At 39.1% G+C, this 27,588-nt stretch overlaps 1 protein-coding gene and 1 long non-coding RNA gene across 6 annotated transcripts in view; one reads left to right on the forward strand and one right to left on the reverse strand.

Moving 5' to 3' along the window:
• The window catches only part of LOC120891400 (uncharacterized), a 53,397-nt gene extending 26,438 nt beyond the window's left edge, over window positions 1-26,959 (reverse strand). For both annotated transcript variants that reach the window (XR_013434501.1, XR_013434500.1), the window contains exons 1-4: window positions 26,822-26,959; window positions 25,816-26,248; window positions 24,342-24,703; window positions 23,637-23,695 (exon numbers count right to left, since the gene is read on the reverse strand). This is a non-coding gene — a long non-coding RNA (uncharacterized LOC120891400). The remainder of the gene's footprint in view (window positions 1-23,636; window positions 23,696-24,341; window positions 24,704-25,815; window positions 26,249-26,821) is intronic.
• Ptprg (protein tyrosine phosphatase receptor type G) overlaps window positions 1-27,588 on the forward strand; it is a 707,393-nt gene that overhangs the window by 660,414 nt on the left and 19,391 nt on the right. For all 4 annotated transcript variants that reach the window (XM_078038562.1, XM_078038563.1, XM_078038564.1 and 1 more), the window contains 8 exons: window positions 8,608-8,699; window positions 16,445-16,541; window positions 21,094-21,176; window positions 21,360-21,494; window positions 22,560-22,694; window positions 24,398-24,570; window positions 26,203-26,338; window positions 26,829-26,975. In XM_078038562.1, the coding sequence (XP_077894688.1) occupies window positions 8,608-8,699; window positions 16,445-16,541; window positions 21,094-21,176; window positions 21,360-21,494; window positions 22,560-22,694; window positions 24,398-24,570; window positions 26,203-26,338; window positions 26,829-26,975 (998 nt within the window). The remainder of the gene's footprint in view (window positions 1-8,607; window positions 8,700-16,444; window positions 16,542-21,093; window positions 21,177-21,359; window positions 21,495-22,559; window positions 22,695-24,397; window positions 24,571-26,202; window positions 26,339-26,828; window positions 26,976-27,588) is intronic.

Raw genomic sequence — 27,588 nt, forward strand, 5'->3', positions numbered from 1 at the left:
AGCAACAAGCACAGTTGATATCCCTATTTTACAGATGAGGACACTGAGGTTAGGAGACATTGTTTAGTTGGCCCAAGGTTACATCTCTAAATAGGGGAGCTAGCATTGGAATTCGTGGTGTGACTTCAAAGCACAGATACTTAGAAATGGCTCGGCATGCTTCTTGGTCAGAACTTGCCTCAAAACTTTAGAGCCCCTCATTTGGATGTGGCCTCATTAAATCAAGGCATTTGCCAATGCAGGTAATGTTCTTTTTAGTTTTTTCCTGAGTTCTTAAACCTTTTCATATTCTCTAGCAGACACTGGCCATTCACTTCTCCATTATATTCTCTTTTATCCTCCTGAAGGGAGTTCCATAATTCTTCTGTTGAAGTTTCTTCCATATTAAAAAAAAAAAAAAAAACCCTCCCTCGCATATCTGCTCTCTAGTTATTTTTGTACTCTTCCTTTCCGAGAAAAAGACTTCCAGCCCAGCAATTGCACTTCCATTCCTTTTGCAAACACAGGTCTGTGTGATTTAAATGACTCAGGGAGCAATTCACAGACATGTTAAATATTGAAGAAATTTAGACATTAAATCAGCAACTTTTGGATGATTCTGCTGTGGTTAAAATTCATAAATACACAGCTCAGGATTTAAATCTCAAACCACAAGTGGAATCAGTAAGTCATACTGTTAGAAGTATTGTAAAATAGGCAAATGATTAAGGAAAGCTTTGCAAACTTTTGATATGCATCCCTTGAAGGGAGCAGTTTATAGTCATTTTTGAAGAACTTTGAGTTATCAGTTTTACTAATTCTAAATGAAAGGTAATTTAGGACCCTCGGCATGTTCTTTTGGTTTAATAGAGCAAAGACAGTCTTTTAAAAATGGAGATATTTTACAAATGGCCAAAAAAATATATGAAGATGTTCAACATCCTTAACAATCAGGAAAATGCAAATGAAAACTACACAGTTTTTCTCTTATTCCTGTTAGGATGACAGTCATCAAGAATACAAATAATAATAATTGCTGGTGAGGATGTAGGGAGAAGATACACTGATACATTGTTGGTGGGACTGCAGATTGGTACAACGACTTTGGAAAGCAGTGTGGAGATTCCTCAAAAGACTAGGAATGTCCAGGTGCAGTGGTGCACACCTGTAATCCCAGAGGCTCGGGAGGGTGAGACAGAAGGATCATGAGTTCAAAGCCAGCTTCAGCAATGGCAAGGTGCTAAGCAACTCAGTAAGACCCTGTCTCTAAATAAAATACAAAAATGGTCTTGGGATGTGGCTCAGTGGTCAAGTGCCCCTGAGTTCAATCCCCAATATCAAAAGAAAAAAAAAAAAAAACAGACTGGGATTGGAACCACCACATGACCCAGATACACCAATCTGCAGTATTTATCCAAAAGAACTAAAAGCAACAGACTATAATGATACATGCATAACCATTTTTACAAGAGCCAAGTTATGGGACCAGCCTAGGTGTCCATTAATCGATGACCAGATAAAGAACATGTGAGAATACTTATACAATGGAGTTTTACCCAGCCATAAAGAAGAATGAAATTATGTCATTTGCTAGTAAATGGATGGAACATCATGGTAAATGAAATGATCCAGATTCAGAAAATAAAGGGTCAGATGTTTTCTCTTAAATGCAGAAGCTGGAGAGAAATAAAGAATCTTTTCTAAAAGAAGGATTTCATAATAAGAAATCAGTGGAGTAAAGGAAGGAGAATAAGGGAGAGGGAGGAGGGGTGGGAAAGGGGAGGAGCAGCAGAATAGAATTAACCAAACCATTCATGTGCCTGTATGAACATATCACAATGAATTCCTCTTATGTATAACTAAAATGCACTGATTCAAAATAAATCAATGAAGAATACCCCACTATACTCAAAATAAATATTGCAAGCTTGGAAAGCTACCTCTAAAGAGGCAGGATCTTCCTAAAAGAAAGAAAGGAGGTATTTTTTTTTCCTGACCTCACTACCCTCGGATAAAATGTGGAAAATGATGAGCACTTTAGCAAAACTTAGACACAGTAGAAAGAATGTTTATCCAGGGTAGAAGTCTTTTGAGGCTAGTCTCCAGTCACCATGAAATCCACATTATCTTTCATATTGGGAAGATTCTGAATTATAGTGCCTTTTCTTAGGATGTATGGGAAAAGTGGGAGTGGAGGACAAATTCAAGTGTATCTTATGCAAGAGAATGAAATACGTTTTGACCCCTAATATTTTTCATGAATGGTTTTTGAAAATCAAATATCCTGTGGTTACTTGTTTCCCATTGTTAAAACACTGTGAAGATGAAGCATAATTGAACAAGATAACCCAGCTGTTGGTCATCTCTGATGTTTTCCATCTTCTAAGATACTGAAGTCACAAATTTCTGTCTTAAAGAACTGTACTATCTTTAAATTGACAAGTAATTTTTAAAAATCTGGTGATCTAGGAATATTCTTTTGAAACAACAAACTTGAATAATATTCTTCCTACAGTTATTCCTAAAGCATTCCCTATACCTGTCAACTATAAACTGTATACATTATTCTTTTAGACTTTAATTACATATTAAAATTTTAAGATTAGGGCTTAGCTCATGAAATTGATCTTTTAGTATATCAAAAGTTTTCCAAATGTTCTTACATATGCTTTTCTGTGGAAATTAGAAAATCTAACTTTCTAATAAGAACATTACAAAACAAAATGTTGCTACCCAGTGGCTTAGAAATCCAGAAATGATTCGTGCCTTTCCAGCAGTTAAAATACATCTTAATAATTTGAAGGTCACTGGCTTCAGCAGGGTGCCAGCATAGAAAGGGGCTTTAAACCTGCACTTTAAAACCCTTGGGATTAAACCAACCTTGTTGGCATATTTTATTTATACAGAGATTATCTTCAAAGGAGATTCATTGGTCTTTTGAATATAATGAAGCCCTTTCTTATGGACTTCATTGTGCCATAAATGAAAAAGAGATTTCTTTTTATGTCAGGAAATAAAATGTCCCAATCTCCACAACACTCCTTGTATCCTAAGAGACTGATTTAGACAAAAATCTATTTGTTGTGCCCTAGCTCAGGAATGAAAATCTTGGTAATATTCCTTTATTTCCTGTTTGCTTTATCTTCCTACGTTGACACAGAGGCATTACTGAGCAGAGGCCTGCACTTGGGCAGACAAGAGGGGAAATCCCAACTTCTAGAAACTAAGGTCTACCCACTGAGGGAGTGGTTAACAATACCTGATGGTAGCCCCGGGTATGGGGACTGACTGGGGTGAGGGATAAGGGGACAGAGGAAATCGGAGCAGCACTTCTCTGAGGCAAGCACCCTACTGTGCTAGGGCCTCCCATGTGACCCCAGGTGAACTGGACTGTGGGATAGCGTTGAAGATCTGCTGAGGGTTAAATGAACTTTACAGGCATTGTTTGCAAAGCAGGGGACTAAAGGACCTCTGAAATCTTTATGGTATTTATGTGTATACCCACGTACTTCCTAAGCAAGCAGGTAGGGATCTTTGCTTGAGTAGACCTTAAGCCAAAGATAGCAAGGTAACTATTTACTAGTTACCTTGTAACTAGGTAATTACCTGGCATCATGAAGTGACCAGTCTACCAGAGTGAATTCTCCAGGTAACTGAAGCTTAACTTTAAAGCATGTCATTTCAACCTTCTGTTTTTCCCCTAGCGGGAAGTTCCTTTGAAATGTAGGTAGGGTAGGAAGGTAATGTAGTATGTCAGCCTGGTCCTATTGGTGGACGGCGGCAGTGGGCCTTGGGCAGGCTCCCGTGGTCTCTGTCAGTTTCCTCATCTGTGGAGTAATCACAGCCCCACGTCATTGAGTTCAACTGAATGCAAGTGGCACCTGGCAAGGAATCAAAGCTGTTAAATATTCACTAAATACCAAGCGCTCTTACAAGTACTTTTTTACTTTGCATAACAACGTACGAATCAGGTATTGTTGCTGTTCCCATTTCACAGCTAAGGGAAGGGAATCCCTGAGAGGCAGAGTCACCACCAGGTACTCTGGCCTTTCTGCTCACACCATTGCCTCTGGCTGCCTAATCCCAGGAAGTAGTCCATCAGTGGGGGCTGAGAAGAGTAACAGATACACAAATTCTTATGAGGTCCTGGTTAATGGCCCTTCCTTTTGCTGGACAGTGCACTGAGGGTGGGCCCGCATAGCTCCTCCCTGTGGTGTACATGCAGGATCAGCCTCAGCTGCCTATTTTTCCTTTCTAATAGCAAACCAAAGATTGCATAAAACAAAGTGTTTCTCTTTATTTCTCCTCTTCTCTTTAAGATGAAGAGAAAGCAAATTTAACCTATAGGAGTACATTAGAAGCATGAAGTATGGGTGATCTGCCTCTTGCAATTCTGAAGACGCAAGTACAGGAGAAAGGCACACATAGATTACAGAAACAGCTTTGTCTTCTGTTTATTAGCTTAGTTCTTTATTACCTGCAGCTTTGTGTGTTGAGGTCAACACTGTCTGAGCTCTGGTGCTTTCCTTTCTGAAGAAGTTACTGTCTTCACCTCACCCTCTAATGCTCTGCTTTTAGTACTCCTCTGGTTTGAATATGAAGTGTGCCCCCCAAATCTCCTGTGATGATGCAGGAATGTTCAGAGGTGAAATGATCAGACTGTGAGAACTGTAATCCAATCAGCCCATCATATAATCCAATCAGTCCATCGTATTTTAATAGGACTAGGTGGTGTAGTAACCATGGGCAGGTGGACATGGCTAGATGAGGTTGATCGTTGGGGACATGGCCCTGGAAGGAGTCATATTCGGCTCCTTCCCTCTCTCTGCTTTCTGGCTGCCCATGAATGGAGCAGTGCTCCTCTACCACAACCTTCCACCATGGTGATCTGTCTCACCATGGGCCCAGAGCAATGGAGTTGGCCACCCATGGACTAACTCTGGAAGAGTGAGCAAAAAAACCCCACATATTTTGTTCACAGTGATGGAAAGCTAACAGAGGTGTCTCCAAATCAGAGACTTATACAGGAATTTTTGTTGTGGATTGACTCAAATTAAAGGCATTTACCTACAAGCTTAAGTCTACCCACAAAAAGCTAAAATCTTGGAAGTAAGCATAAATAATTCTGTTTAATAGCAGTAAGCTCACTCCTCAGATACCAATTGTCATTTGAGTATTTCAAGTATTTTATAATGGGGTGACTTAGTAGTAACAAGTTGTAGACCTGCTTTTGCCTAACTTAACCCTCAGATATCTGAAACTTCTATAAATAAAAACATTGGCACAAAATTATAAAGTAATATTTTGAGGACGTTAACCAAGATATCCTGTTCAATGTTTTGGTCTTCCTCCAAACTGTGGTACTTTGAGACAAGGATCAGCAAGCAGTATGTTATGGTGCATAGGGCTGCAGGCTGAGTTTGGTAGACTTGGCTTCAGATCCTAGCTCTGCCATCTAAATGTGTCACTTGGGACAAGTTGGCTTCAAGTTTTCTTTTTTGGACTGTGAGGATACCTGTGTTTGCATCACTTGGCTCTTGAACACCTGAATGTATAAAAAGCCTTTCCACGGTCTCTGGAAACCAGTAAGGGCTGAATTAGTGGGAGCGCTCTTTCTTTACCCTGGGCTTTGTTATGCCATACATACCCAGCTCCTGTCAAGGCTGGAGTTACTAACAACATGTTTGCTTTGAGTCCAGCCTCTGTTTTCTATATGCTTCGACCACCACATCACTGACCTTTATCCTTCCCCAAGTCATCAAACCCATCTTCCTCCTGGCACTCAGCGTTCACCATGTCTTTGCACACTGTGCGTGCCCTGACATTCTTGTGTTCATCTCTGCTCCGACACACATGCAACACCCTGAGCAGAGACCATCTCCCTAATATGGGGTGGAGTTCTGAGAGCTCAGTCAATGCTGTGTCCAGTCGTTTTCCATCCACTGTGGTCAGACCACAGCCATTTGCTGTCTTAATTGGAGCACTCTTTCCCTTTGGATCTGCAACTTCTTTCTTCTGCCATACTTCAGCCTTCGGTTATTTTGGACCTGTTTTCTCACAGCATGGTGGGTTTGAAAACTGTGCCTGTCTCTTTGCATATTAATACACATAAAGTGCATCCAAAGTACATGGTCACTAGTTAGCACTGCTGCTGGTTCCACAACTTTGAATGAAACTCAGACATTTGTCTATAAAGAACACTTTCTGCATGGACATTTTCTTATAACATCCAGGATCTTTCCAGATAAAAACTGCAAAGATGAGGCCTATGATGCTGCCCTAAACTGCTGACCCTTTTGCTAGTCATATTAACTTGATAATCTCCTGACAAACTTAATAGAAAAATGAGAGGAAAATAATTGGTACTTGTAATTGGTCATAGCCTTATATTCACCATAACATGGAGGAAAACAAATTATAACTCAGTTACTTGAGAAAAATGATGTAATATTTGGGTAGCTGAGGGAGGTCAGTACAAAAGCATTTGTATGTGCATCTGTCTGTCTAGTAGTTATATGACGTTATTGGCAGTGCCTAGAAACCCCAGGGGTGTGGCTAGATTTCCTTGGATAGAGACACAAATTGGAAAAAATATTCATAGTTCCACAATTACCATAGTGAGCTCTGCTGGATTTTACTGCTTCTAGCTATGGGGAGTAGCGGGCAAATTCATTTCCGGGCATGTGTAACATGAGCTTGGATGTTATTGTTGAGCACTTTGCAGGGGCCAAAAAAAAAATGGTTAATCAGAATGTCAAGATTTGAAGTGGGCTGTGACTTTTCATTGCCATTGATTTTACCCTAGAATCCTGTAATATTTAAAATCTTTTATGGGGAAAAATGGACATTTTCCTGTTATAGACTATAACTCACATCCTTAATCATGGCTTACAGTTTTATTGGGAATCAAAAATTCCAAAGTAACATTATGGAATAAATATTGCCCTCTCTATGTTGCACTGTTAACTATACCCATTGTATCTCATTTCTAAATAGATAGGGAGAGAACTGATATAGTTTATAAACTTGGGTGTTTTGGGGATTGGGCTGTGTCTTCAGCCGTTTTGCCTCCTGTCCAAAGATGAATTAGTCCTTGTGCAAATCCCTGAGAGACTCCCTAACTCTTTGCATATTAACCCTTTCCTCAACTTGATCATTACTGTGGAATCCGCTTACTTCTAAACATCTCTTAAGTGAAGTGATCAGATAAATTTGGAAAATTTTTTTTTCTTGAACTGTGCGATCTGCTAAATATTCTGGGGAAACATTTTGGCTGTGCTTAGTCTGTTAATGCTGGTTACATCATGGGAGCTATAGATTTCTTGGGCGTACAAAATGATTGCATATTCATGAACATCTTCAATCCTGAAATATTTGTAAATAACTTGGCAATTTTTTTTCATAAGGTTGCCTATTAAAATGATCAGGACTTTAATTGTTCACACAGAAAGAAGTTGTGCTTACAAAGGAATGCCTCTTTGATAAGTAACGTATTTATAGGCTAAGCAACTTGGACTATGGACATACAAATCACCTTTCTTAAACAAAGTATAAGAGATGCTATTTTCTGCCTAAGGATGATTCAAGTTTGAAAATGTCAATAGATGCAAAAAGCCACCCTAGAGCTTTGCTCTCTCAAAAGAAAGTAGAGAAGGAATGACATAGTCAATGTTAACTGTCACCAGATGAAGAGAAATCAGATTGTCAGGCCTGGATCTATAAAATTCTTGCCAAAGTAGGACTTCATTTACACATACAGATCTTCATACCCTTTGCTAAGAAAAGCATCTGTGGCAGTTTAGATGTTTGTGCGTTTGCCAAAGATCTTTCACTCTGAATAAAGTAAATGTCATGTCTGTTGTTTATCTCAAATTCAGCGGAGTATTTTTAAAAGGAAATATTTGCGGGGGAGGGTCGAGGGAGAAGGGAGGCGGAGGCGGGAGCTCCAAGGAGGTGGGTGTGGCTGTTGTTTAGGAGGACCAGAGGGGGTCTCCGGAAATAAGCCTAAGACATACTTGGGGCTCCTGAACTGAAAATGTCCTTTTGAAGTGACAACAGTACAGCAAGTTGGAATGTGGAGTCTTCCTGAATCTATACCTAGTCTGTCAACACCCCCCAAATCCAGTTAATTTAGTCAAACTGATTATTTGGCATCATGGAGACACAGCTGTCTTGAACTAAAATCCTGAACACGTAGAGATGGCATTGTACCCAGAGCCAGCCAGTACAAGGGGATCTGTGTACAAAGGCTCACGCAAACGTCAAAGATTGGAAATAGAAGTTAATTGCTCCAAATTTAAGCTAGAACCCCAATGAACAATTAAAAAAAAAAAAATTCTTGTGGTAAATTTTTTTGGCAAACAGGTACCATTGGTAAATTAAGATTCAGTTAAGAGTATGATGTCATGTAACTTCGCAAATTGCCTTTAATATAAAAAGTAAAGAGAATTATCTACTTCTTAAAAAACTACTATTTACCTGGTTTATTGGTACTCAAGGTCCTAATGGGAAATATTTCAGATAATGCAGTTATTACTCTTTGGAAAAGTCAAGTATTTGTCTTAAATGAGTATGGTTTGCTCCGTGGAAGTATTCTGTGTGACCCTGAATTTCGCTGTCTTCCCCCAGATGATATGGAAGCCATTCCTGTCAAACAGTTTGTCAAACACATCGGGGAGCTCTATTCTAATAACCAGCACGGGTTCTCTGAGGATTTTGAGGTATGTTTCAAAACTGGAAGTTTCTAGAAAATTAATTCTTCAGAGATTATTGTCAACCTGAGTTTATTTTCGGCATAACAAAACAACTGACCATTGGAGATTATTTTTTTCATATGTGATTTTTACAGCCATTCTCTTCCCAGAAAAATCATGTGAAAGGGAATTGGTTGCACTGGTCCTGAACATGTGCTTTTGTGAAAGAAAGAACAGACTTAATGGTTGAAAAGAGGCAGATAGTGGGGGTTGATTTTGGATGTTCTTTCTTCACCTTCCTTCTAGTGGGGAAATCATAGTTAAGTGCCCCAATTCCCTGTCGTGTCTGCGCTGCATGTGGTATAGTGGAGACAGCAGGTTGGCGTGAGGAACTGGGTGCTGGCTGCACCAGTAGTGAGCTTCACAGCCCGTGGGCCAATCACTTCATCTCTGATCCCTAGTTTCCTCATTGAAAAAAAAAAAAATGCTGCTAATGTCGCCCACATCCTAAAGTTGTTACAAAACATACATGATAAGCATCTTTGAAAGTGCTGGGTTAATTATTAAGAAGCAAGCAAATCATTGATGGTGGTTGTTTGCATGATTATTAATCCTTGGAGACAAGACGTGGTTAACACAGCCTTCTGATTTTAAGAACTGGTGTATAGGAAACAAGGTAGAGCGCGGCACGTGCTATCCTGCCAACTCTGGGTTCTGTGCCAGTTCAGCAGTGACAGGGTGTCAATGAGGAGCTATTAAACAGACTGCCCTTTTCTTCACTGAGGCGCTTAACTAAGGCACATCTCTGGCAGCAAGAGTTGTGCCGAGGAGGCCAAGTTTTCATGGCAGCTCAGCTGTCTTCTAGCTTTGTGGGTAAGTCGGTTCCTTTCTCGTTCTCATTTCTACTTTAAAATGGAAATGACGGTGATGACGCTAACCTGCCCATCTCTTTTTCTACACAATTGGTTCTGGGGCTCAAGTGAGGGGATGGGAGGTAAGTGCTTGGGGAATCATCCGGGAGCCACACAGCTGGGAGGAGTAATCATCCTACAGGAACAATGAGAAATAGGACAAAAATCCTCTATGCAAATGTGGAATCCCCAAAGGCTACCAGAAAGGCAATTATATTGACAACTCATTTTAAATTAAGTCTTTCTCTTAGTTTTTGTGTCATCTCTTTGAGCAGAACAGGGGCAAAGGTGGTAGAAAGGACTCTTGTGATTTATTCTGCAAAGTCGTATGTTTCCTGGAACAAACAAAAGCATGTCAGGTACTTAATGCTCCTATTAGATGCCGACCCAAAAAGGTGCCTATTCAACTACAGTGAACATGGTTTAAGTCAAACATTTTGTATTCATGAGGACAGCAAATGTGTGTGGTGTTAAAGTGATTTAGTTCAATTGACTGTTGGCTGGATGACTGAGCAAGAATATTGAGGCATTTAACAATGTTGATGGTATTCAGGACAAACATTTATCCTCTAGAGAGCAGAACTTGATCAGGATGATCAAATGCAACTCTGGTTTCTCAATTATTTATGATTTGAGACCCCAGTGCTATTCATCACAGCTGGTTTTGACACCATTTAATTATTCAAAATAATCAGCTATACGTCTGTGTACTTAGTCTGACTTAAAATAGGCTTTGCTGCATCCAAATCATGACAGTTAACAAATTCTGGGCATCTGTGCCCTTAAAAATAAATAAATAAATAAATAAATACATTGACTGAGAAATTTAGCCCCCTTCCCTGAACTTTGTAGTTTAAATATTGTTTGCTGATATTTATAGGACTGGAACAGGGAATGCAGGCAGGAAGGACATATCTTTCTACTGTTGTCACCTCACAATCTTTCCTGGCTTCAAAGATTGAAAATTGAAGCTATTCAGATTAGGAAGAATATTCTCTTTTTCTAAAGAGAACAGTAAGGGGGAACGTAAAGGGCAGAGTAAGTACAAAATCTTGCCTTCTAATTTAGTAAAATTTGAAAGATTTTAAAAGCATTTATTCCTTTTTGGTAATGAGCTACATTTAAAAAAGAAAACACCTAAGGTTGTTTCATAAACAGTTAATAATAGGCTCTATAAAGAAAGGCAGAAAAAAGATTGTAGTGATTAAAAAGTAAAGGGTTTATTTTTAATTATTTTGATAGTAGTACTCTCACCTTTGGATTTCTAGATCCATATAAGAAATATTGATGGCTAGCATTCACTTAGCACTGTGAATCCACTGTTTTACTCCTTCAGAAATACCCTCTGAGGTAGGGCTTATTGACCTTACCTCTCAAATGAGGAAACTTTGCCCATGAGATAACTAAGGCATTGGGTGTCTGTTTTTGGAATGGCAGCAGCAGGGTTTAAGACTAAGGCTGTCTTGGTTCAAAACTACCTGGTTAATTCTGAGACCATCCACATTCTCATTAAAGTCACACTCATTATATAATGAGCCAAAGTGAGAAGCAGAACTAGCCAAGATGGCAAGTGACATTCTGAAACTGGCCATGAAGCTAGGACTTGGCAAAAAATAAAAAGAGCCCCCTCTTAAGAATACTATTTGGTCCTGGTGATCTAGAGCCTGTACAGCTAGCTCATATTTTGATTTTCAAGACAGGAACAGTGGCACACACCTGTAATCCTAGCAGCTCAGGAGTCTGAGGCAGGAAGATTCCAAGTTCCAGGACAGCCTGGGCAACTTGGCAAGACCCTGGCTCCAAAAAGGCCGAGGATGGAGCTCATTCGTAGAGCACTTGCCTGAAACTGGGGAAGGTCCCAAGTTTGAGCCCTAGTGTCCCACAAAAAAATCAGATGTTATTAACAAAACTCTCACCCAACATCTGAATAGAGGCCTAGAATTAGTCATCGTTCCAGTCATAGAGTAAAAGAGAATACCACTTAGTAACTACTAGATGAGTTGTTTTGTTGACTAAGGACTCGCCAGAGACCACTCTCTGGACATAAGGTACAATGGTGAATTGAGTCTTCACCATAGTGGCCAAGGTTGTAGCTCTATGGCAAAGCTCTGTGCACCAACAGAATTATTAGGCAAGGTTTGGAAGAATCAGAAGTTTAAAGACTGGGTACAGAGATGAAACCAGAGGTCCCAAGCTCCTTGACAAGATCCTCTGGGGGATGGCCCCTGTTACATCAACCAGCTGAGGTAAATCTGGGCTGGCTGATCTTCTTAAATCAAGAGAGCATGAGGACCTTTTTGGTATTGAGCTACATTAAGAAACAGCCTTAGTTAACCGTTAATAATAGGCTATATAAAGAAAGGCAGAAAAGGAGAAGAAGAAAAAAATGCAGAGTCCTTGCCCTAAATAGTTTGGTCTGATGGGGAGACCAGAGTGTTTACACAACTATAGTAAAACGGGACAAAGCAAAACTCAGTGCTAAAATGCAGGTCTGGAGTTCTGAGGGACTGAGAGGAGAAAGGCACCTAGGAATTCTGATTAGTTATTTCAGTGAACATTCTTTCTGCCCCATGTGGTTTAAAAATCTTGGAAGTAAAAAAATTTGGTGAATAGCTGTCATATTTTCAGAGCTCTGCAACTTCAGCAAGAATAAGAAAAACAACTTCAGTGGGAATATTGAGTCTTTGTCTAGAGGTGATGCTGAAAGCTAGCATTTTGTCCTTGTCAGATAAATTTTGGACACTGTGAAAAGCTGGTGACATTGTACCTCTAGAAGATTTTGCAGTCAGTGGCAATAACATCAATCCTTGTCTCAGGGTAATATTTGATGATTCCAGTACCCAAGTTCTCTTCACCCTCACTGTCCTTCCTTTTCATGAAATGGCTTCCAAGGGTGGTTTTAAGGTATGAGCAGCCACTTTCCTGGCCCCCACCATCATAATGCACGACATCTCCAAAAATGCAGTGGCAGCACTCTCCTTCAAAAGGAGGGAGCTCCAAAGCTCTGTGCACCAAAAAAAATTATTAGGCAAGGTTTGGAAGAATCAGAAGTTTAAAGACTAGGTATAGGGATGAAGCCAGAGGTCCCAAGCTCCTTGACAGGATCCTCTGGGGGATGGCCCCTGTTACATTAACCAGCTGAGCTAAATCTGGGCTGGCTGATCTTCTTAAATCACCTGAGCCCATGCTCTGAGGGAGTAGTGGCCACAGTCACTTTGTGTCTCGAAAGGACACTACCAGGGTTGCCGATGACATATGACAGAGGTGTAATGCTGCCTCAAGACTGCTGCCTGCAAGAGGGCAGAAATTGACTCTGTGATGCTTTTGTGTCAGAATGCCAGTTTAGACTTGGATATCAAAAACATTTTAGACCCTTTTTATGAAGAAAAAAACACAACTGTTTAAGAGGAGGCACTCTGCAAAGAAAGTGAACTAGCTAAATTTCAAAAACTGCACATGGAAAAAAAATTATTCTATGTCCTAGGCCAGCTACATTGTGCTCTATGGAGACAGAGGGGAAAGGCAGTCATTTTAGGTAAAGACACACAGATTTGGATAGGGGAAGAGAAGAGGCATTCTTAGCAAGGTAAATGGCAGGGAAGCCAAGAGCAGGGAACCATCATCTTCCAGAGGGCATGGGAAGGCAGTTTGTGGAAGATGGCTGGGACCTCAAAAGGCTGGTGAAGAAATTGGAGGTTTCTGAGCAAGTCAACACAATGGAAGGTGGCCAGGCTGGCAGCACTTCGTGACCTGAGTGAAAGAGGGCAAAGGTGGGAAGATGCAGAGTATGTGGCACCTGTCAAGCACTGAGCCACAATCATGACCTGAGACAAGCAGTCCTCTGTAGATCAGGTCCTGTCCCATGGCCGTGGGCCTCAATGGTCATATGCTCAGTCCAATACGGGGTCATCAAGTCCACGTATTTTCTTCCAGTCTTGTCTTGGTGAAAGATTTCAGATGTGTTTTGTTCAGCTTTATTATTATTATTATTATTATTATTATTATTATTATTTTTAAATGGAAGCACAGAAGGCAAAGCAGCAGGTCTTGAAGTATGCTCTAGCCAGCATCTCCCATTGACAACTCCAGGCAAGAAGTAATCTAGCTTCTCAATTCGTAGTCTTGCAAATGAACTATTTTTGTTGTGTTAGACCTCCTTTTCTCCCCACTGGCCCTCTCCTCTGGTTGTATGACTGTTCATATTAAGACTTGATTCTTACATAGAGAAAATGCAAACAAATTTAAAATATCAGTGCTAATAAATAGGTTACTTTACTATATACACTCCATTGGCCAGTGTCATTTTAAATGGTTTTAATACCTATTATAATCAAATTAACTCTGAAATGCCAGTTTTGATGGAGAAAAGCCACTCTAGGATCAGATGATATTATCTGCATCTAAATGAGCCACACAGTCCTGCGAGGAATTACAAATGACATTATTACCCACAAGATAAAAATCAGAAGGCCTTCGGCAAACCCCATGAATTCTAATGAAATCAGATTTAACATTATTTATGACTATGTTTTTTTTTCTGTCATTCACATAATTGGAAAAGTGAAATAGAGGCAACAGATTAGACCGAGGGTTTTGGATAACAAAAGAGTTTGGCCATATTGAATGACTGTTTTAAACCGTGCAGACAGCTGCTCCCAGGCTGTCCTGGTCAGTTGCAGTACATTGTAATAGAGGCCCAACCTCAGTGTGTAGTTCGGGCTGTCAGATCCACACAACAGGGAAAGAAAAATCAATTACAAAAAGAATGAGACTAAAGGACTAAAAGCAAAAATCTCTCAGAATAAAATCTCTAAACGGCTCAACTCATAGAGGTTCAAGCCAGAGGTATGACTTTCCAAACCCAAGGATGTCAGTTTGTTTCTGGGATTTGTAAGTAGAGGAATTAATACCATCCAGAATACAAATCCACTTGCAAAAGCTTCCTTCCTTTGAGACAATTCTAAAGGGTGTTTACAGTAGTTCTAAAAGAGAGGTCCCACTATTTCAAGTACAGTTAACATTGCTTATGTTCTTGTAGATGTTAACCAATCCAGACTCATGACTTTTTGCCTGTGCTTTGAAAAGAAATGAGCCAAAGGCAGCCTTCAGGCCCTTTAAACTAGTGTTTGCAAAACCATTAGTTTATGAACTATCGTAGAATAGAAAGCAGCAGAGCTTATCACATTTAGTAAGGATAAGAAACAGTAAACACGTCAAAAACATTCCCTAAAGAGGCAGGTTGAATTAATGTTGTGGGTCTTTTTTGTAAATGGGCAGCTGGGAAATTCCACAAATATGAAAAATTCAGTGTATAATTTCCAAGAATCATCGAGTCCATAAATATAGTTCCTTTGAAGAGATAGTAACCCTTTGTTATTATACTTGACATTCTTTGACTATAGTGAGCCCCTCCTTAAGGGAGAAGGGGGACTCCTTTCTGGGAAGTACTTTGTGAATATAAAAGACAACCAGTTCCTTGTTTTCATTATGCTTAATGTAAATGCTGTGGAAAACATCCGTAATTGCTATGCAACTCCTTTGTGAAAAAAAGTCGGCACACTCCTAAACTCTGTTACATCTGCTACGTGTAAAACATTTCTCCTGATAATTTTGTGTTATTTTGCTCCTGCTCTTTGGAGCAGCTGTGCAGTGCTAATGACTTCCCTTATTAGTTAACTCCAGTCCTTTCCTGGGTTTGAAGCATACAGTGTGGAAAAACTTGGCTTTTCGGCAACCTTGTATTTGGCTAATGGATAATGTTTATATCCAGGGCCAAGACGGTGGTCGAATTGTTTCTGCCACTGCTGTTTTTCTAAAGAAAGTTCACTTAGATGAAATGAAGTGTTCACAAATAATTTCAGGGCCACGCATATCCAAGCCAGACATGACAATTAGACTACAGATTAGTGTCATTTCAGGACTGAGTCTTCATAGTCAATTTGCAGTCTCATAAAATGAGACCATGAGGCCTATGAATATATTTCAAATCATGATAGAAACTGTGCTTCTTGGGAATACCCATTATCTTCTGAGACACAAGTAAATTGTTGTCATCTCCTGGTTTAAGCTTTCCCCTGTTCCTCTGTCTTTGCTTCCATCCTCCTTTTTTTCAGGCCTCTTTTCTGTGGTTCACATTTGGTAGCTACAGAATCTTTTTCTTGTAGACTACAACATAGTCAGAGAGATTTTTTTTTTTTTAAATCCCAATGCATAGGTCAAAAGCTGGAATAAGGAGATGGATGAATTCATAAATGAAAACATTATACCTTAATATTCTACATTTGCTTGTTACAATCATGGCTATAATTATATCAGAAATTAGGATTGGGGAGGTTCTGGTGACTGTCAGTGCGAGGCAATAAAATATGTCTATCAGTGTGTGTGTGGTCATTGCTTAAAAATAAGGACAAGTTCTGAGAACTGTCTCATTCAGCAGTTTCATCCTTGTATGAACAACATAGACCTGATGATCTTGGTCACTTAGCATCGCCTCTTGATGCAAACCAGGCACGTGGCACTATTGCAGTTATTAAAATGACAGTGTTTTACACTAAACTTGTCTTAGGTGTATGTTATAAAAGAATGATTAAAATATAGTGCACAGTTAATTATCATCATCTCGTGTGCTTAGGTATATATGCTGGTCCTTTGTGTGACTGGTATGGCACAAGGTTTGTATCAGCATCGCCACAAGTACATGAGCCATGTCCTGCTCTGGTATTACCACGGTTTCAACTTTTCCAGGTGATGAGAATTTTTCAGCTGCAGTAGGGATCACTGTGCATGCTTTGCAGAGCATAACTATAACTCCTTTGTTTTTTAAAGGCTGTTTAAAACCTTACTGTTCATTCTCTTCACTAGGAAGTCCAGCGCTGTACAGCTGATATGAACATCACTGCAGAACATTCCAATCATCCAGATAACAAGCACAAAAACAGATACATCAACATTTTAGCATGTGAGTAACAGACTTTAAACCATCTTTGACTCTGAGGAGATTACATTTTCATGCTGGGTTTAAGCTGACAGGCAAGCAATCAGAAACAAGGTGCCAAGAAAGAATGATATTTGTAAGCTAACCTCTCCTTAGACCATCTTCAGTAGTGTGGGGACATGTTTGGCCCCCTTAGCCTCTTGTTAGGCTGTCACCATGTGAAATGTTCCAAGCCTATTTTCATGTGAAGTGATAGCACAGCAGATGTTGGGAGTCAAAGCTTGGATGTCACTTGGCTGTCTTGACCTTGATTTTAACCTACTCTTCTGTATTCTTTTTATACCTTAATTTTAATGTGGTGCTGGGGATCAAACCCAGTGCCCCACACATGCTAGGCAAATGCTCTACCACTGAGCTAACCGCAGCCCTTAATCAACTTTTTTTTAAAATATTTTTAGTCGTAGGTGAACATGTTACCTTTATTTTTGTGTGCTGAGGATTGAACCTAGTACCTCATACATGCTAGGCAAGTACTCTACTACTGAGCCACAAACCCAGCCCCCCAAATTTTTATAATACAAATAAAAATTGGTGGAATTAAGTAAATTTCCAGGCAGTCTCTATAAGACTTCCTAACTGGCCTTTCCTTAAAGGATGAGCCTCCAGTCCTTTTGGCCCATGCATTTAGGCCTATCTTCAGGGCCAAGGGCATGCTGGAGATTAGGGATTCAAACAAACAGGCATTTTTTATATAGAACCTCAAAGAATACTCTCAGACTTTAGGCTACTTCTGTGCAAGGCCACTTTTCATGGACACAGAGGACTTCGGTCATTGGACGAATACAGATTGTTAGTAATATGAAAATCTGGAACTCTTTGAAGCACTGACATGACAAAAAGTTTCAGACTAGGGATGCTCAGCCAGTACAGTCTATGCAAACTATTACAGAATGAGGGGAGAGGGGGAGATCTTGAACACATCTGGTCCCAAACATTTCAGATAAGGATACTCTAACATATAATAAGGACCACATTATATAGAATTTTATATAATAGAGTTTGCATCGCAAAACTTAAAATTTGAACACAACTGTTAAGTTTTTGTAATAAAGCTTTTGGGAGATATAATTCACATACTGTATGTATAAATTTTACCCATTTAAGTTTACAATTCAGTGGGTTCTGGTATATTGCAAGAGTTGTACAGTCACCACAATGCAATTTTAGGGTATTTTTATTACCCCGAAAAAGAAACCCAATATCTGTTAGCTGATACTCCCATATCCTAGCAATCTCTTGTCTGTTTTTTGGGGGGGACTTGCATATTCTGGCCATTTCATCAATATTCATCCAGGCTGTACCCATATACATATATTCATCCACTGCTTTTTTATAGCTAAAAATACTGCATTTTATGGATATATAAGTATTGGTTATTCATTCATTTTCCCTACTTTTTGGCTATAATAATGCTGCTGTGAACATCCACACACAAGGCTTTATATGGACATGTATTTTCAGTTCTCTTGGGTATACATAAGAGAAGAATTGCTAGGTTCTCTGGCAACTCCCAAGTTTGACATGGTGAGGAACTATCAAATTTTTATCCAAAGTGGCCGCACCAGCAATAGGTGAAGGGGCCAGTATCTCTACATCCTTACCAACGTGGATTTTTATGTTTTACATAACAGCCTCTGGGCGTGAAGTGTATCCCATTTCTCTTTTGGGAGAGTTTTGTTTGTGGGTATTGGGGATTGAATCCAGCGGCGCTTAGCCACGCAGCCATATCCTTGCCCGTTTTTATATTTTATTTAGAGACAGGGTCTGGCTAAGTTGCTGAGTCTGGCTTGGAATTCATAATTCTCCTCCCTCAGCCTCTGGAGCCACTGGGATTACAGGTGTGCCCACTGCACCTGACCCCATTATAGTTTTGATTTGCATGTATTTATTGGCTACTTGTATATCTTCCTTGGAGAAATGTCTGTTTTTGACCCTTTACCTGCTTTTTGGGGGAAAAATGGATTATTTGTCCTTTTACTGTTCAGTTGCAAGGTTTCTTTACAAATATCCTAGATCCAGGTTCACTGTCCACTATAAAGATTGCAAAGTTTTTCACCATTATCTTTTCAGTTCAATGGTGTCTTCTGAAGCACACATCTTTACATTTTGGTGAAACTCGGCTTACTTTATTTTTTTTACTAGTGGCCAGGGGTTTTGGTCTCATATCTAAGAAAGAATTGCCTATTCCAATATACCATCAAGGTTTTTATTTTTTACATAACAGCCTTTGGGTGTGAAGTGGTATCCCATTTTATCCCATTTGAGCACTGACATGAATTTTATGGTTTGGGTTTTTATATTTAGGTCTTTGATCCACTGTGAGTTAATTTTTATGTGTGGTCCGAGGTTCTTTTCAGTGAATACATAGGAATAGATTTGCTAAGTTACATGGTGACATTCCACCTTCATTCTTTTCATGTCCCAGAACCATTTGAGAAGACTTTCCTTTCCCCATTGAATTGTCCTAGTACTTTTATTGAAAATCAGCTGGCCATGAAGGAATGGGTTATTTCAGGACTCACAATCACATTCTGTCAATCTTATGTCTATCCTTTTGCCAATACTGTACTGTCTTCATTACTGACAGCTTTGTGACAAGTTTTGAAACTGGAAACTGTGAGCCCTGAAAGACAACTTATGAGTCCTTTTTTTCAAGATTCTTTTCGTTTTTCTGGGTCTGTTGTGTTTCCATATGAATTTTTATGATCAACTTGTCTATCACTATAGAAAGAGCTAGGGTTTATTTTGATGGAGATTGATTGCACTGAATGTGCAGATTAATTTGGGTATCCCTGCCATCTTAACAATATTATCCTCCAATCCATGAACATGGTGGTCTTTCCACTTATTTAGGTCTTTTATTTCTTTCATCAATTGTAGTTGGCTGTGTATTTCTTTTGACAAATATATTCTAATTGTTCACTTTATGGTAGTTTCAGGTTGTTGTCTACTGACAATTTATAAAAATAGTTGATTTTTGTATATTGATCATGTATACTACATCCTTGCTGCACCCATTTATTCTAATAGCCAATTTTGTGCATTTCTATAAAGATATTTCTATAAAGATACTTTTACTACCTCAAGTTTTGTTTTGGTAGATGGACACAGTACCTTTATTTTATTTATTTATATATATATATTATATATATATAATATATATATAATATATATAATATATATAATATATAATATATATATAATATATATATTATATATATAATATATATTATATATATAATATATATTATATATTATATATATAATATATAATATATATATTATATATATAAATATTATATATTATATATATAATATATAATATATATATATTATATATATAATATATATTATATATATATAATATATATATAATATATAATATATAATATATTATATATATATGTGGTGCTGGGGGATCGAACCCAGTGCCTCATATGTGCCAGGTGAGTGCTCTACCACAGAGCCACAACCCCAGCCCAAGTTTTAAAAGAACTACTTTACTTTCAAAAATTCAAATTAGAATCTTTTATTTTGACAAGTCCAGACAGCTGGGTTTTGTTTTCTTGGTCATTTGGACTCGGGGCACATCACCTGTCACTTTTGTCTACCCTTAATATGAATGCCTTTATATAGCAATGTTGTAGAAACAGGACATCGGAAAAGCCTTTTCCCTCAGAGCTATTATAATTTTCAGAGTACATGTGGATGTCATCAAGCCACCTCTGTTTGTCAGTCTAAGAAATAACAATACAATGGCTAGTGAGGCATAAGCTGCTGTTATCCAGGTGCTGTAGAACAAAATTTTCATTTGCATTTTATGTCAACTGTACAGTTTCTTAGAATAACAAAGTAGAAAAATTCAAAGCTTTCCAAAATGTGCTTGGTAGAATCTGAGGTCATTTATCCCTAGGCTAATCCCTGAGTTGACTTCATTTTGAGCTAGCCTTTTTTCTTTTTGATGATGACTAGGGGGAAAAAAAAAAAAAGAAAAAACATCAACCTTTGCCCTTTGTGTTCCTTACTAGAGAAAATTTAAACTTCAGCTTCCCTTCACTACTTCTGTTCTCTTGAAACACTTAAGCTCGCTGTTTTGGGTAACTAGACACATGATGGTCCTCCCCACTCCAAACCGTTTTATTCCTAAACTAAAAATAGTGGATCTTAAGATCTGACCTCAGATTTTTCTTAAAATAACTGGTTTCTTTAGTTGCTTAAGTTCTGTGGAGATGACAGGGAATGGTATCAACTGAATACAATTGTTCTGTAACAGTCACTTTTTTCTGTCTGTTAATGGGAAGGAGATAGGTGCATAGTTCCCCAAAGGCCTTGGAACATGCTACAGGTGACAGCATGAGGAAGAAGTAGCCCTATGTTTATTTCTGTTTAATAGTTATTCTGCCACAGTTTTCTCAGGACATTCTGATAAATGGCACCTCACCCGATTGCCTTGTCTTTTATTTAGAATGCTACCGGGTTTAATTATAATGCTGTTTTTGCCTTCTCTCCTCCACAGATGATCACAGTAGGGTGAAGTTAAGACCTTTACCAGGAAAAGATTCTAAGCACAGTGACTACATTAATGCAAACTATGTTGATGTAAGTCAGAAAGATTCTTATAAACTCATTTCTGAACAGTGAAAGCTGCAGACTTGCATGTAGTTGAGTACCGCACAGAGCTTTCACTAAGAATGCAGCCTGCACAATGTGGAAGGGACTTGAATTATTAACCGGTCTTCCTTGACACTTCCTTCATCTCACTTTGTACTGTCATCTTTGAAGGGTTACAACAAAGCAAAAGCCTACATTGCCACCCAGGGACCTTTAAAGTCTACATTTGAAGATTTCTGGAGGATGATTTGGGAACAAAATACTGGAATCATCATCATGATTACAAACCTTGTGGAGAAAGGAAGAGTAAGAGCATCTTGGCTTATTATCTTAATAATGCACCATCAAAATATTTTAAGAGTTCTTGCTGTACTGTAGGAACATGACCAGGTATAAAGAGTTACAGAAGAGAGATGTGTTGGCTTTGCTCTTATCATAAAAGTGGTCTGGTGGAAAAGAGAGCTAGGGCATTCTAAGTATGGATTAAATGTGCTGATAGAGGTGTGTTACGAGATTGCTGTAACATGAAGGAATGCGATCTCTGGTGCGGAGGCTTTCAAAGAAGTTAATGTTTGAGGTGAAAGGACATTCAACAGAAGAGCAAAAAGCAGGAAGATGCATATGGTAGCAAAGAAAGTACTAATAGGACAGGATTGTAGAGGAGTGAGAATCAATGAATGCTTAAACACCTGGCCCTCATTAAGACTTTAGCAATTTTTTTTAATGTAAAGCAATAAATAGAGTGTACTGGATTACAAGCTTGGACAATAATAAGGTAGGCTAGAATTAAAAGCTAAGCCTCTAGTTCATTGCTTAAAAATCTACTAGTGCTTCACTTTGACTATGGGATCCCTAGTTTTATCTTTGATGGACTCAAGTTGTAACAGAAAGACCTCCCATAAATCCAGCACAGCCTTCCAAATGACATTTAAATTCCCTTTATAATACATCCTATCCACATGTCTCATAGGTTCAATGAATAGGTTTCTTTCTTAGGCCCTCTTTAAAGTTCTTCATGTATGGAGAGATGATCATAAATACTAGGCCCATTTCTCAGATGATCTTGCCCACACTTAACACAATTCATTAGCTTCTTCAGAGATCTCTCTGCCTTGACACATTCAGCCCATGCATTTCTTTTTTTTTTAAGGGAGAGAGAGAATTTTTTTTAATATTTATTTTTTAGTTCTCGGAGGACACAACATCTTTGTTGGTATGTGGTGCTGAGGATCAAACCTGGGCCGCACGCATGCCACGCGAGTACCCTACCGCTTGAGCCACATCCCCAGCCCCCATGCATTTCTTTTTCAGTTGAATAAATGAATGTTTTAAGGTGATCGTTTGAAATTCACAACTTTTTTCTTCTTACAGAGGAAATGTGATCAATATTGGCCAACAGAGAATAGTGAGGAGTATGGGAACATAATTGTCACATTGAAGAGCACAAAAGTACATGCCTGCTACACTGTTCGTCGTTTTTCAGTCAGAAATACAAAAGTGAAAAAGGTATCGAGGGAACTCGGTGGGCTGGCAGGATGTCTCTTTTTAAAAACCAAGTTGGTTTTCATATAACAAGTATTTTTCGTATAAAAAGTATTTTTGAGACATTTTTTCACAAGTCTCTGGATATACCATTGTATGGTGGGAGAGGTACTGGCAGAGCACTTAATAGAATGTAACTGGCACAGCCGGTTTGTTGATCTCTCAAGTTTTGGTAACACTCAGCAAATACAGTAGCATGTATTTGTTGATGTCACTTTTTAATTCCAATTTCCTCACAGCTTCAGAGCATTGTTTCCCAAAGAGTGTTCGATTCGTAGTCCCATGGATGCTTATGAAAAACCAAGTTCTACTATTCAGTAAGAATGGGAGATGAATGCTAGCTCACATATATCCCATTTTAGAAATTTACAGAAATTACAAGTGACTGGAATGATGGAATTAAGAAACCTGTAGAACCGATTCCTGGTGTGACTTACCCATAAACTCCTTTCTATAAAACTACTAATAGCCTGAAAAGTCACACTGCATGGAAATGCTGCTTTTGAGCTGTTTCAGTTTCCGGCTGAAACTCCTCTGTCACAACAATATTTGGTTCTTCAGATAGATAGCTCAGTAATACGGCAATCGTTTGTAGCAGTGGGACCTTTTTTGGCATCTTGGACATGTTTAGAATGTTATAAAATAGTAGCCTCCTTGTCCCAGAAGAATGTACATTTACTCAGACTTTATATACATTTTTGGGTGGCTCTGAAGCCCATCTGTGATCCAAGATTAACAGTCCTTTCTATGTCTAGTTATTTCCAAAAATGGCAGAAATACACGAAAATCGACAGCTCTGTATCTGAGTTCTCTATCATATAGCTGTTGGTCCAAGTGAGCCAGAGCCAATAGACAAAGCATATTATGCATGGGAACCCTTCAGGTGTTTAAACAGGCCCACTGTACCTTCTTCTAGAAACAGCTTAAGTCAGAGATATCAGTTGGAAATTCAGGTATTCTGTATCCTGATAAGAAAAAGCAGAAAAATGAAAGTTTACACACAATGACCTATCAGAGGAGACTTTTCATTCTAAAGGGTTTGTTCCTTAAAGGAAAAGTACTCTGAGAAAGTGGCAGATGCATGAGACCTTGCCTCTGATTCTAGAGATGGAGAATCATCTGACACTTAATATTTTCCCTTCACTTCCTGGGGAATGCACAGCACAACCTGTGCTCCAGAAGGTCTCCCCTTCTGGAGACAATGGGCAAAGAGTGAGAATCATGGCCCATGATCTAGTTGGGCAGATAAAAGCTAAGTGAGGCAGCATTTAGAAAATGGAGGCCTTGCAGGAAGTTGACCAGCGCTCTGGATAGTTCTAAGACTATGGAGAGTCCAGAAGACCAGAATTAAATGTTCATTCTTGGGATTTTTTTTTTAGTTGTAGATGAACACAATATCTTTATTTATATATGGTGCTGAGGAGTAAACCCAGTGTCTCTCATGTGCTTGGCAAGTGCTCTACAACTGAGCTACAAACCCCATTCTTGAGACAATCTTGGGGGGAATTTTTACAACCTAGAGTTATGCTAGAGTATGACTCCATTTCATGAAAAACATGGCTCAGCACATGGGGGAATGAAAACAGAGGGCATGGGTCCTAACACCCTTACCTTGTTTCCAGAATGCTCATATGCAGATTAAAGAGGTCTTCTTACACCATTCACAGGGCCAAAAAGGAAATCCCAAGGGTCGTCAGAACGAGAGGGCAGTGATCCAGTATCACTACACACAGTGGCCTGACATGGGAGTTCCTGAGTATGCCCTCCCGGTCCTGACCTTCGTGAGGAGATCCTCAGCAGCTCGGATGCCAGACATGGGCCCTGTGTTGGTGCACTGCAGGTACAGCCAGCGTCCTTCTGTTTTTTCTACCTGGGATTCAACACATGAAGGGGGCTGAACAGGAGTTTGGGCCTTGTGAACTTGGACCTTGGAAACTCTGCTACTGTTTTGATTACTTGGGCCAAATCTTCCTCTAAAAATGGGATAAATAAACCTGTTAGTCTTTTCAAGTAGCTATATTTCCAGCACATTAAGAAATCATTTGCAATTCTGAAAAAAAAATCTGCTCAACTAGATGAATCTCTGGTTTTAATAAAATGATCTTATTAGTAAAAGTTCCTATTGTAAGAGCTTTCCACACCAGAGATTATGGCTTTTCTGTAAGGTTCCTCCTAATATTTACAGTACATATGAAAAGATGTTTTTAAAGTTTCTGGTTTATACATGCCGTATAAAATATCTTTTAAAAGGCACTTGGGCTTGGGAAGTCCAGTCAGGAGGATAGCAAGTCGAAAGCCAGCCTTAGCAAAAGCAAGGTGCTAAGCAACTCAGTGAGACCCTGAGTTCAATTCCTGGTTACCCCCCCCCAAAAAAAAAAAAGCACTTGGAGCACTTGTAATCCCAGCTACTCAGCCTTGAGACTGAAGAGACAGTTTCAGCAACTCAGTGAGATCCCATCTCAAAAAAAAACCAAAGTGAATCCTATTTTTTTTTCCTTCAACTAAAATAATTTTAGTATGGCTGTTTAAAAATGCTTTGATTACATTTCATTTGCTATTGCATTCTTGACTTTTTGGGTTTTTGTTTGGCTTCAGTATTCAAATGGATGTTACTTATTCTGTGACTGATGTCATTTTCTCAGCATTTCTTTTGGGCTGTTCTTATAAGATTCTTTCACAAAACAAACCCTTTCCACAAGTTAGAACATATCTTCTACTTGAAATCCCATGAGAACTCTAGTTTTTCACTCATCCATTTAGGAATCACTAAAGTGGAGATGAGTGTCAAACAGCCTAGGTATTGTGCTAGACAGGAACCTTCTGGGGCATTCTGCCCAAACAAGCTTGTTATTCAGTACTGCAGAATTCAGATCTTCCTGGCTATTTATTTAAATCACAATTAAGAAATGCAAATATAAGAAACCAAATTTTCTGAATGTACCATTCTCATTCTACAACTGATTACTAAAGAAAAACATCCCTTATTTAAATGGGAACTGTCTAATAATGAGATCATTAGTTTCTTAGATGTATGCAACAGAGGCAGACGCACAGAAAAGGGGTTTATTAAAAGAATAATGCATACTCAGACTTCCTGGGAGAGTTGGAGAACCAAGCGCAAGTTCAAAGGCTGCCTGCACAGTGCCTCAGCAGGCCAGTCGTGGTGTGGAGATTGCTGCTGCCATGAGACGCCCCTCAGTTCCTTTGCTTGAGCTGCAAGGGGGGCTGAGTGCACACCCTTTGTCTCCCAGCTCCTATGGGAAAGTCTGTACTCCTTGTCAAGATCGTTCATAGTGAGACATGTCCTAGTAAAGTTTTGAGGTGTAATCTATGTGAATATCCTTTGTCATTTACACTAGGTTATCTAGACAAGAGGGTTATTTCTCACTTCATTAGATACTTGCATTGTGACCATGGATTGGGGGGGGGGGGGAATGACAAAGTCCTAGTTGAGTGCCTTCATTTTTTACAGCGCTGGCGTGGGCAGGACAGGCACCTACATTGTGATAGACAGCATGCTGCAACAGATCAAAGATAAAAGCACAGTCAACGTCCTGGGATTCCTGAAGCATATCAGGACACAGCGCAACTACCTCGTCCAGACGGAGGTAAGGAGTGACCACCAGTGCCCTCTTGAGATTCCAAAAGTTGAGCCACACTGGAGAGACAGATTCATCCTCTTAGGGCTCGAAGAATTTACAGTTTATATTAGAAGATACACTGACCACAATTCCACTCTTTGGATCATAGGATTCTGTTTCGATGTGGATCTTAACATCTCAGTAATCAAATAAAGTTGCATCATGAGCTGTGTTAGATGCTTTGGGAGTTAAACATGTTTTCTGGCCTGAAAACATGGTAGATGATGGGTCTTAAGCCCTTCATTAAGCACACATTCTCAATTGCTGGCTGCATTGAACCACCTGTTCCAGGCATGGTATGGAATTATAATGGAAAAGGAACCACCTAGTGGCAAATGCTTGAAGGAGCTCACTAGGAAGTCCCTTATGGGAGCAGAGTTAACCTAAGGCTGACTTCGTGAACAGCTGGCTACCTCCACATCTCTCACTGGTGATCACCCCATATCGTACCTTTCAGGAGCAGTATATATTCATCCATGATGCCTTGTTGGAAGCCATTCTTGGAAAGGAGACTGAAGTATCTTCAAATCAGCTGCATAGCTATGTCAACAGCATCCTCATACCAGGAGTAGGAGGCAAGACACGACTGGAAAAACAATTCAAGGTAGTGCTCTGAAAAACTTCTTGAGCAAGGAAGCGAAAAACACCTTGCGTTAATGTATAGAAGGAGTATCTATGTAAACACCACCATTATGTATTGGTGGTGTTTAAGAAGACAGTACAGTGCTGTATTGTCTTCTGAGTAATTTACAGCTTTATCCAAACAAATATCATCCTTTGGCCACAAGGTACAGAAGACTTGAATGGTTTGTTCTGGTTCAAAAGAGTATTCAAGATGTTTCTTCTGAACTATGCAATGATACCTTTATGCACAGTGGTTATTTGTAAATATATTGTCCTCAAAAATATGCCTTTTTAGAAAACTAGACCAAAAGAATTTGGAAACTACAAGAGTTACTACTATACTAAACAATACTATAGAAATTTTAGGGAAAGTTAACTTTTCTATTTTTCTTTGATGGGAACATGGTGAAGTTCAAAGGCAGTTAAAGTTTATATGGACTTGACAGAACTAAAGGTGGAAAAGAGGGACTGTGAGGGCAAATAAATTTAGACCAGAAAAGCTCAAAGAAGTAACTGTAACTTACTAATGCCTCCTGTCTTTCCAACTACTGAGTGTCTTCCTATTTATTAGTCTATTCAAATTCTATTTTTTA

Source organism: Ictidomys tridecemlineatus, chromosome 2, assembly GCF_052094955.1.
Source record: "Ictidomys tridecemlineatus isolate mIctTri1 chromosome 2, mIctTri1.hap1, whole genome shotgun sequence".
Taxonomy (NCBI): Eukaryota; Metazoa; Chordata; class Mammalia; order Rodentia; family Sciuridae; genus Ictidomys; species Ictidomys tridecemlineatus.